We start from the raw sequence: 11,037 nt of genomic DNA, 5'->3' as shown, positions 1-11,037 counted from the left end.
CCAAAAAACCCGAAATCTCTAACACTGGGCCACAGACAGCGTATGTTGTACCATGAAGGAGTGCGACAGATCCCGGGGACAGCGTGTTGCGACTCTCACCAGCCAATGGGGCACTGCTGTGCACCCTGCCACCCTTACAAAGCTTACGACCTAAAATCTCCACATGTACCAAACCAAACCAAATGCTAAATGCCAGCATAACTAAACATATCTAAACACATGCAATAACCCCCTAATCAACAAAACTGGGCTACAGACAGCGTATGTTGTACCGCTTATCATTCACTGCCAAGTGGATAGGACCTTTTGGGACCTCAGTTCAGATGGTCAAGATAATGAGGTACATCAGCAGAAGAGCTGACTTGTGTATTAACTAATAGGGGTCATCGGCCTGCCTGTTTGAGCAGCTGCGGGACTAGCTCTTTCTGCAGCCCCTGTGCCAAATCAAACAAGGCCATGGTCAGGCTGTGAAACAAAAACAAACAAAAACAAACAAACAAAAAAAGGCACCAAGGCCACAGATTCTCCCATCCTTGTGCAGTGTACTCATGAGTACCACATTCTTGCGTTCCTTTGGCACATAGGATACCAGGGACGTGTCAGCCGTGTACACAAACTGGGAAGAGTTGACAGGCCTGTTCTTTGTGTGAAGCAGTTGGGGTGGGAGCTCAGACCTGTTTTCCCTTATCGTTCCCACCATGGTCAGCTCCTGTCCCAGCTTGTACGACGTAAAAAAAAATTGTTGCATATGATGTTGTGTCCACTGAGTCCAGGACAACTCTCATTCCTTGATTTTTTCTCAGGGCGTCCTCCATCAGGTTTCCCTTTGTAGACTTGTAAGTTCCAAGCATATGAGGAAGTCGCATCAGAGGCAGCCCAGATCTTTATACCATATTTTGCAGGTTTAGATGGTATATACTGTCCAAAGGGGCAGAGGCCCCTAAATGACATCAGCGGCAGGGGCAGAAACATAAAACTCTTCCTCACACTCACACTCTCACACACTCACTCACTCACACACACACACACACACACACACACACACACACACACACACTTACTCTACAGCAGGCCCACATACAACACACATACGCATGCGCGTGCGCGCACACACACACACACACACACACACACACTTACAGCAGGCCCACTCACATACACACGTGTGCAAACACACACACACACACACACATACAACACACACACACACAAACACAGACACACACACACACACACACACACACACACACACACACACACACACACACACACACTTACAGCAGGCTCAGACAGGAGGAGGACAGACTGAAGGTACACAGGACCTACAATTTCCACACTTTTATTTGATCCGAACACCCTGTATGTAATACAAATGTGTGTGGGGGGGGGTTACGGTGTGCGGTCAAGGAAAATGTGGTCTGATATATTTTCTTTGCAGAAAATGAGCCAAGGCCAATAAGTCTGAGTTTGAAAAAATAATTAATCGTATTATTTTTGTTTTGATAAAAAAATGTAAATGGGTCCCACAGACCCGAACACCATAAACTCACAGTAAGGTTAAGATGAAGGACAGTTGACCGTTACCAATACTAGGAACAATAAGAGCATTTGCTACACAGCTACTGGAAGTTGGTTAACAATCTATAATAGGATGTCAAAACAAAGTGTTTCTCAGTGTTGCTTTCCTGTCATACTGCACCATTACTGGGAAATGTATTCCCAAGTTCAGAGAATTGCTCCTCTCTGTCTCTTGATGTCCATTCTGTGTGTGCTCAAAATACTCAGGCTCTGTAAATGAGACATGGCTCAGACCAAGCCATAAACAATTCCAGCCAATCAACAATCTGCGATGGTGTAATTTGTCGTTGAGCTCAAATATCAACATCTTTAGAGGATAGTTTGTCAACACACACTGCTCATTAGTAGGGTAGAATGCTGAATGGACTGAAAAAATGGATGAAAGTTTTCGAATTTATGCTGAATGCACTCCGATTATTGACAGGCAAAAGTAAGCACTGTTATTTAGCCCTTCGAAGATTCTTTTGAGATGAGTGGGTAGGTTTCGCTCGCAAGATGCCAAAGGTGAACACAGCTGACGCTGTGATTTTGCATCCTGCCTCAGAGCAGTTCTTTGGACTCATTTCTAGAGTTAGATTTGACATGTTTGGCAATGGTTGTCCTTACATCACTCCAGATTGCTCAGCATTTTCCTTTCCCCAACATTTCACAAGTTAGCATAGCAAACACTAGAGTTTGGAATACAGAGAAGAGGTTTAGCACTGATTGTAGACTGCCTGGTTGAAGGGACTATCTTTGCTGTTAATGTTTTGACACCGACTTTGACCAGTGCAAGTGTAGTGACCCTTTGTAGTTGTTTAATGCTGGCTTATCAAGCTAGAAGCTGCCCACTGCTCCTGGGGGGTCCTGGAGGAAGGATGTCCCGGGATGGGAAAAAAGCAGAAGACGAATTCACGGCGACCTCAGGCCTGCGTGTGTGTGTGTGTGTGTCCTGTGTCGCCTCCATATATAACACGTGTGTGTTGCAGTGAGTCGTTTGTGCAATAAAAAACTGACAGCAGTCAGCCTTGTTTGTAAAAAATGGAAATCCATTCATGGGACCCCCAGATTGGGCGTCTACTGATATGACTCTCCACACACGCAAATACTCTAAAGAAAATACAACCAAAAACCTGATGAAAAAATATTATCAACAATTGGGAATGGCATCACAGACACGTCGAAATTAACTAGCATCTAACAAATAACATTGAATTTATTGCTTATTGAGAGGGGCAGTCGGCACAGCCTGTCTGTCAGTCCAAGGCATTTGGCAGTCCCTTAGTCTAGCGGGAGATGGGGGTGCGTCATCACGCTGCCCTGTGTTGCCCACTGTCCCACTTCTCAGAGCTGCGCAGAGTCTGAACACATTTGTAGCAGCTTGAGTTCAAACTTCAAATCTGGCGAGTCTCTGAACCCTGGCAACTCTTGTCAGTCTGCCTTACTTGCTGCCAGAAAATCAGACTAAATCAGTTCTATGTTAAATAAATATAAAAACAACTATGAATTGTCTGTCTGTTTGCTAGAGCATCAGGTCGACCCGACCCGACCATCCTCAAATGTAATGTTAACCAATCACTCATGTACATGTTACCTCAATGTAAAAACTCATATAAATATGCGAACATCTGTTGTCAATTCTGTTTTAAATCTCATTTTTATTTTTACACTCACTGTAATACTGAGGTCTGTGAAGCCCCTGAAATATTGTACAATGATTTTCATTGCTTGAATTATACCAATTACATATATACATTATACAAGTGCTGTCATGAGAAGTAATGAATGCTGTTCTGTTGTGAGAGTGTTTTTTAACTAATCATATTGTTTAGCCAGAATTGACTGTTTAAAAGTGTAACAGTTAAAAGGTAGGCCTACAGTCTATGTTTTTTTCATTGTGGAAATGTTTAAATGGTTCTAGAACTACAATAATGATTTGTATCTGAAGGATAATAGTAATATGTTGTCCATATTGATACTTTGCGTCAGGTGTTTTTCTGTATTTGCTTACAATTTAGAAGGCAGCCCAGACAAGGGTGACTGTTAAAACTGCAGTAGAAGATCCTTTTTGAATGCTTACACTGCTCCTATCACTGAGAGCTCTGACAAAACAAACCTGTTTTCTGGACTCCTTGGGGCTTGATAATAAACAACTAAAATGTCTGGGTGACTAATAAGGGCCCTTCTAAAGAAATCCGCCAATTATTTTGCAGGTGTATTGCGCATCGAAGAATAGGGGTAGATTATTCAGGTGGCTAACTCGGACAGAACTAAGAAATGTAAGCAGAAATGCTAACATAACTTACAGCATCTTTGACTCGTGACATTTTGTGGTGAAAGAATTTAAATGGTTCAGTTGGCAGAAATCTTTAAAAGCAGCTGCACTAAGCAACCCACAAGTCAACACAGCAAACTTGATGTTCTTTTCAGTGTTGGATGGGGAAGTGATGGCATTTGAAATCCACCTGTAGAAAATGGCTGGGGGGATAATATGAAAATCCGAGCATTAGAATAGGCCTTGGCCGTTTCTCCCGTCGAGGCTTTTCTCCTTCTCTCCTTGTAAAGTCTGATTCACTGTTTGCCTGTACAAATCAAGGCTGTTGAGCTCATAACACCTGATTCACTGGTTGCCTGTGCAAATCAAGGCTGTTGAGCTCACAACAGCAAACCAAACCAAACCAACAAGCTGATCAAGCTTTTTACCAACACCCGAAACCCAATCAAAATCCAAAGGAAAATCTTACAACAAAAATCAATGCAGTGAAAATATAGGATATGATGGCACCTGGCTACCGTTAAGAGAAAAATGCCTAGAATGGATTTAAGGTGTTACACCTCCTGAGCGAGTTGTTGGTATGAGTGATGATGTATTTCCTGAATGCAGTTCCCCAAAAGATTCAGAATTCCATCTTTTTGATGTTCGTCTGCCATAGCTAATCAATTATTGTTCTTCAATATTGATGTTCTTGAATTCCAGTAAAATCGTTTATCTTGAATTCCACTAATGATGCTTAGTATTAGAACTCATTCTTTGCAAATAACCCTCAGAATACCTCTTACAGTCTGTTGGAGCCAGATGTATATCACCATATGTATCTGGGTTTAAGCATGTGTAAAACTTGGTCTGCCTGTGGATGGGAAGGACTGGCGAGTTTAGTGAGGTTTAAACATTCACAGTCCAACACTTGTGAAGCTGGAGCTCAAAGGAGCAGTGGTGAATAAAAGACAAACACAAATACCAAAAGTCCACGTTATCGTCAAACCTACACCCGTTGTTACAACGTGTCAGAGTCACTTGTGGTCCCATAAAACAATACTTCTCCGAAATCCAGATATTCTAGATTATCTGGAACCTCTGCAGCCAAACAGATAAAACCATCAGTGTAGCCTTCAACACCCCATTATAACTCAGGTGAATGGAGTGAATGGGATTGCTGAAAGCACTTGACAGTGGCAACTGACCTAATTCTTCTTGATGAAAGGTATCGTTTATAAATATAGCTCATTGTCCTCTTATAAGCGAGGCAGTTTGCCTATACACACTTATGTAACAAATACTTTTTGACTTTCTTTTCAAAACAGCCATTTTATCCTTGCACACTCTAGAAAGGATGGATGTTACTGGCAATCAAGATTTGATGGTCACAATCTAACAAAACACTGGTTTTACTTTTAATGGATAGGCTATGACTTCTGCTGTTACATTATAGAATGATTATTCCTTCGTTACAGAGGAGGAGGAGGCAAACCAATGGCTCTAATAATATATATTCAACCATCTGCTTTCATCTTTCTTACAGTTCCTAATAAGCCCTTGAATAAAACAGCAAGGAGATATTAGAGGAGTCCATTAGTGGAGCCTCCTGCTACGTAGAGCTGCTGGATTGAAGTGCTGCTCTTGAAGCATCTCTGACACGGTGAACCTTTCCATTAGGCAGGCTGGGTGAGTAAGTCCACACCAGCTCCAGCAGCTACCCAGACCTCTCTGAGAGCCCCGCACTCCTGAAGAGCCTGGATGTGCCTGCTTCTCTTTGTTAATTGTGGTGACACACCGTACACTATTCGTTATTTGTCTTTGATCCCACTGTGAGTCATTTAAACGTTCTGAAAATGAAGACCCAGTCCATCTCTTCATTGAGGGCAGGACAGATATTGTTCCTGTGAGCCAGCCCATAAATCCAATCACAGAACCCGTGGCGTGTTCACTCCCCCTTGTAATTAGACACACTACAGTTCTTGGTAAATTACACAACAACAACCACATCATGGTTCAATACCCTATGTCTGCAATGTTGCATTCCCCAATGTGGCATTCCCCAATGTTGCATTCTTCGTGTGGTGGCACACCTTTATCGTGTTTCCTGCTTTGTCTTACTATACTTTAATTTCCTCTCATGTCAGGATAAGATCCCACTTTTACAATAAATTCCAGGAAGGTGAGCATCGCTAACACACTGTAGAAGTGAGGACACCTAAGTAAGAGAATTGCACAGAAGGCGATGCAATCATGTTTAGCAGATAGAATCATGCCTGATTCCTTTGCAGACAATATCTAAGATGATTTGAAATGACATATGGTGTGATGTCTATGATCATATTACTTACTTACTTGTTACTTAAGTCATATTTCATTCATTTTCATATTGCTTGTGTTAAAATAATGCACCATGTGTAGACACACAATCTAACAGAAGTGCTGACTTCATAAAATAGCCATTGCTTTATTCCCAATGACAGTAGCAGACTGCTCTGAACTGCGTGAAATTGAGCATGTGTTGATTATTTGTCAGTGGTGTGTAATCCCTAAATGGGTGCACAGCTTGACTGATTATTACTGCTCTGTAGTAAAAGATGCCCTTTTGAGGATTACATGCTAATTATGACAGCTGACAAAGCACTTTTGAGGTTGACTGCAACATTCACATTTTTATTGCACAATTTTTATCATACACCTCAGCATTGGAGTGGACTGTCATATACGATCCCCAGCAACACTAGCGTTACGGGGACAAAAATGTACAAATATCAACATTCACTTTTGTCAAAGCAACAGCCAGCATACAAGAATTTAAAGTGAGATGATGCTTCTGGGATCTGTTAGAATCACACCAACTTGAAAATGACCATCGTTCTGTACTCTAATTAGTAATGTTGAAGTCCCTTCACAGCTATACCAGTTTAACTTAGTTGTGCTGTTCAAAATTTCGGCATAGCATAACCCCAAAGGGGTTCTCCCAGATTTAGTGCAAATGTGAATTGATTTAAGGCAACAGTATAAACATATCAAAAATACTTGTGCATCATTACCTTTGTTACTAAAAAGGTACAAATGTTTTGTCCTCGATGAGTGAAAGAGACATATTTTTCAGCTCCTCGAGGGATCTGACCGTCTTGTAACCAAGCTCCTGTAAAATGTGCTGACACACAGTTTGAGTGTAATCAACAATGTCATAGGACAGCTTCAGCCTCCAGCTCTCCGCGTTGGCTGCCGAATCCCTCACAGTGCCGTATTTATGCTTCGCTAACAGCTCATTGCTTCCCCTGGTGTTGTTCTGAATCCAATCCACCACATTCTTGTCCATGGAAAGTCCCAGGAAGTCGTAAATCTCCTTGGTCTTCTGGAGGGGGTTCAGAGCCAGGTCCTCGTACCTCACCAGCATATAGCGTCCTTTGAGCCACAGCGGCCGACTCATACCTGTGGACACGGAGCTCAGGAAGTCGTCGCAGACAGTGGTCAGCTGTGTCAGGTCCAGGTTGTAGGGCTTCCTGCCCGTGGCCCTCCAGATCCTCCAGAGCCTGTACGTGTCTCTGAAGGTCTCGATCCTGGAGGAGAGGATGCCGCGAGGGTCCCTCACCAGCTGGATGACCTTCAGGTTTAGCCGGGGGTCCTCTACCAGCGCGCGCAGGTCGCCCACCTCTGGCACGCGCACCGTCTTGATGGCCACGTGCCGGTTCTCCCGGCAGCCGTCGGCGGCCAGAGTCAGGTTGAGGGAGGCGCACTTCCTCACGCAGTCGCCCTCCTCGATGTTGGTCTCGCCGGGGCTGAAGGCGTCGCACGCGGGCGGGGAGCACAGCGCCCTGCTGGCCCCCCGGCGGAACAGCTTGTCCGTGGTGTGGTTGGACGGCACCGGCTTGATGTAGCTCTCCAGGAAGTAGAGGTCACAGTTGTACAGGCTCCTCAGAAGGTCTCGGCTGGCCCCCAGCATCACCCGCCGGTCGGCCGCGTTTCGGCTGTGGGCCAGGCGGGGGATCAGAGTGGTCTGGACGTGGTAGAGCGGCTCGAACAGGTAGAAGACGTCCGAGTGCTGATTGAACAGCTGTCCGACGAAAGAGGAGCCACTGCGCGTGGTGGCCAGGATGAGGATGTGAGTCTTTCTGGAGAAGTTGTAGTTGAAGTAGGGATACTCGTCACAAACGTGCTCGAAAGCCTCGGCGTCCTGCCCTAGGCCACAGTTCAGAGGGTTTGGGATCGGGCACATCTGAAAGGGTTTGGCTGTGAAAGTCCTGATTGCTGTGTACTGGATTGCTATAGACGCCAGGGCAAGCAGAATCACAGCCTTCCAGGAACATTGCATGGCTGAATAACCTCATTTAGGTGATGCAGTCTGATTTGATCCTATCAGTAAATGTGCAGCTGAAAACAGGATAACAAGCACAGTGAGAGTGTGTCTGATGTGCAAGTAGCTAAATCAAAAGGAAGTAAAGCATTTCATAAGAAACTACAATGTTGTTGAAGAGTATTATCAGATAGAGGCAATCTATAAGACACTATATAAATAAACACATAAGAGATTTGCTATTCAAATTTCCACGTGATTACCGTGGACCAAAGGTAAGGAATAAAATGTCCTTGAGGGCACCCATTTATTATATAAAATGAACCCCCTAAACAAACATACAGCTGACATTTTTTCTATAAAACTGCACAGTATATTTGAAGACATTTACAGGTCAGTTCAAATTTGTTCATGGGTGGTTTGTTGAGATGAGACAAAAAAAATAATAAACGGAAAAAACACCTACATTTTTGTACAGTTGGTAGGCTATGGTACACTGATTTTTGTGTAATGATTTAAAGTCATTGTATATGAGTGGGCTGGCTCCCTCAAGAGTAGCCTACTGTTCTGCGTCTGATTGTTCAGTAAATGCAGAATATACCTTTTACTACAATGAAAATACATTATATATAGCAAAATTATAATTGGGTTATTTCATAATTTATTTTTCCCCTCAACAAGTTGCTTTAATGTATATTTTGGTAGTGTGAGTCATGAAGAAGAGGGCGTTTGAGGAATGATTCAATGTTACTTTAATAACGATTTAAAAAAAAACATTTGTGGTCCGTTGGTGGGTTGACTGTCTTACGCCGTTGTCCTCTGGGTATCTTCAGCTAATGAGTTCGATGAACGCGCCTATTGAAAGCAGCTGGTTAATGGAAGATGCGATCCAAATTTCGCTTACGACTTGACTCTGATCTGCTGGCACCTGTAGATGAGTGATATTCCCATCTCAGACATAAAGCTGTTAGCAGATATATTTGACATGGAACAAACAGCAGCGCACCCGAATCTGATTTACCGCAGTGCCACAGAATTCATATTTGTTGAAAAATTAAAGTGGTGTAATGAAGACCATTGTCAAAAACTATTAATTTCCCAGATTTGCACTTCGGTTTTATCATGCCACACTTCATACTCATACTTATCTAAAGTAACCGACGTTAACCTGGAGGAACAAATTGTATGTTAAAAGCAGCCAGTATACTTGCCTTATGAAGCTGAAATCTTGGAATAATGGGGGAAATTGAGGTGTCCGCAAGTGATGGTGAATTAAGCTTTGAGATGCTAAAGCTCCAGCCACAGAGATGTGGACTCGATTCTTCCATATGATATGATGAAGGGCAGAAGCCCTGTGCCCAGCCAGCGTCCATCTGAGCGGCGTGCCAAAATAATAAATATTTCCGAGATGGGTTTAATTTATGCAGCACAGATTAAAACGTGCTAGGCACGACTGTAAAGCGAGACAGAAAATAAATGCAGAACAATGGGGTTTCAGGGATGAAGAGGCAAGCATAGCTAAGTCCAACACAAGATCCAGCTTTCTCATTGTACAGTCCAAGTACACTGGCTTGACGGTTGTGTTGCGTGAGGTGTTACAGCTCGAGCTCAGTCTGGACCACCCAAACCTTCTCTACATATGCCCCCGCCTCTTAAAGACGTGGCTGCCGACAGCATAAAACAATTTGAGGTGAGAAAAATCTCTGCCACTGTACCTCCACGAAAGAACTGTATTGTTGTAAACAGGTGTTATTTGAGAATTTTACTGATAATAGCAGTCACATGATTTGTTCGACAAAATAAACAATGCCTTCCTTTCTGAAAGGTTTTGGCCAATGACATTATGCATTTAATGCAATGGCTCTAAGCAAGTAAAACATTTTACGCGTAAAAAGCAATACGAAGAATAATTTTCTCTTTTCGCATTAGTTTTAACATACACCTGCACTAACATGAAATGCCTTTATAATTTAGTCAGATGGGTTTATGAAGACTCATAAATGATTACTGTTCTGAAACATGATCGTATCTGTCACTAATCTTTGAGTCATTTCATTGAGAATTGAGTCATTTCTGAGGACACACGAAACCCTCAATGTAACCTGTTACTTGCAAAAAACAAACCCCATATGAAACACTAGAATCGTGTTCAGTTGAAAAGTGTATTCAATCTATGTATAACGTAGCAGATCTTACAAAGAATAATACAAAAGACACACTGTTTGCCTTTGAAGATACTGTGTCAATTTTTGCTGTGATAGAAAAGTAAGAAATACTCATACGTGTACATCTTATACTTTCCCTATATTGCTAGGTAGTGTTGGGTGCATTGCTCTTTACTTTGAGCCATGCCTCTGTTCACTCTCTAATACTACTCATGGCTAAGTCTTGGTGTCTGAAGTCATAGCATTCAAACAATTAGGCTTGTCAGCCTTCTGCATACATGGCAACAATTTTGTGAGACACTGCATTTTCCCTGTAGTTATTTAATGCCTGGGAGCAGAGCAACAGCTGCTCAATATGCCAGTTTAAGTCTCCCAGAACCAGGCCAAATGCTGTGCTATCAGAAACACGTCCAGATGTTTTCATTAAATATGCTAGCTCCTATGTTATCTCAGAGCTTGGTTACAGAACTGAGACCAAACGACACAATTGGCGCACAAGTACATTTGGGAGTATAATTTGACACCAGCCATTCAGACTTATGCTGACATTAGTCATGGAGATTACGTGTTAGGACAGAGAGTGTGATGCATGTCAGATTCATCATCTTTGGGAGGGCTTGTGTGAACACCACAAGGAATCTCCTAAAAGTGTCATGTTTAAAACTAATTTGACACATCCATGTAAAAATAGTTTTCAACATATCTACTTGTAACTATGGTTAATATGCTGTCATGTCTTTTGAAAACAAGGGCCTATA

The 11,037-nt window shown here is 42.7% G+C and overlaps 1 protein-coding gene across 1 annotated transcript; it reads right to left on the bottom strand.

The window, feature by feature from the left end:
* Positions 1 to 6,455: 6,455 nt before the first annotated feature.
* On the bottom strand, positions 6,456 to 9,722 carry chst1 (carbohydrate (keratan sulfate Gal-6) sulfotransferase 1). Its single transcript, XM_012822357.3, has 2 exons — positions 9,326 to 9,722; positions 6,456 to 8,191 (listed from the first exon to the last, which is right to left on the bottom strand). Exon 2 carries the CDS (start codon positions 8,130 to 8,132, stop codon positions 6,873 to 6,875), a length of 1,260 nt encoding a protein of 419 aa, XP_012677811.2. The 5' UTR covers positions 8,133 to 8,191; positions 9,326 to 9,722; the 3' UTR covers positions 6,456 to 6,872.
* Positions 9,723 to 11,037: the final 1,315 nt, after the last annotated feature.

Source organism: Clupea harengus, chromosome 3 (assembly GCF_900700415.2).
Source record: "Clupea harengus chromosome 3, Ch_v2.0.2, whole genome shotgun sequence".
Classification (NCBI taxonomy): domain Eukaryota; kingdom Metazoa; phylum Chordata; class Actinopteri; order Clupeiformes; family Clupeidae; genus Clupea; species Clupea harengus.
Note: the sequence above shows the minus strand (reverse complement) of the source record. Positions and strands in the feature narration are given on the sequence as shown.

Excerpts from the sequence above, each read along its gene's own strand:
- chst1 (XM_012822357.3), bottom strand. The coding sequence starts at position 8,132 with ATGCAATGTTCCTGGAAGGCTGTGATTCTGCTTGCCCTGGCGTCTATA.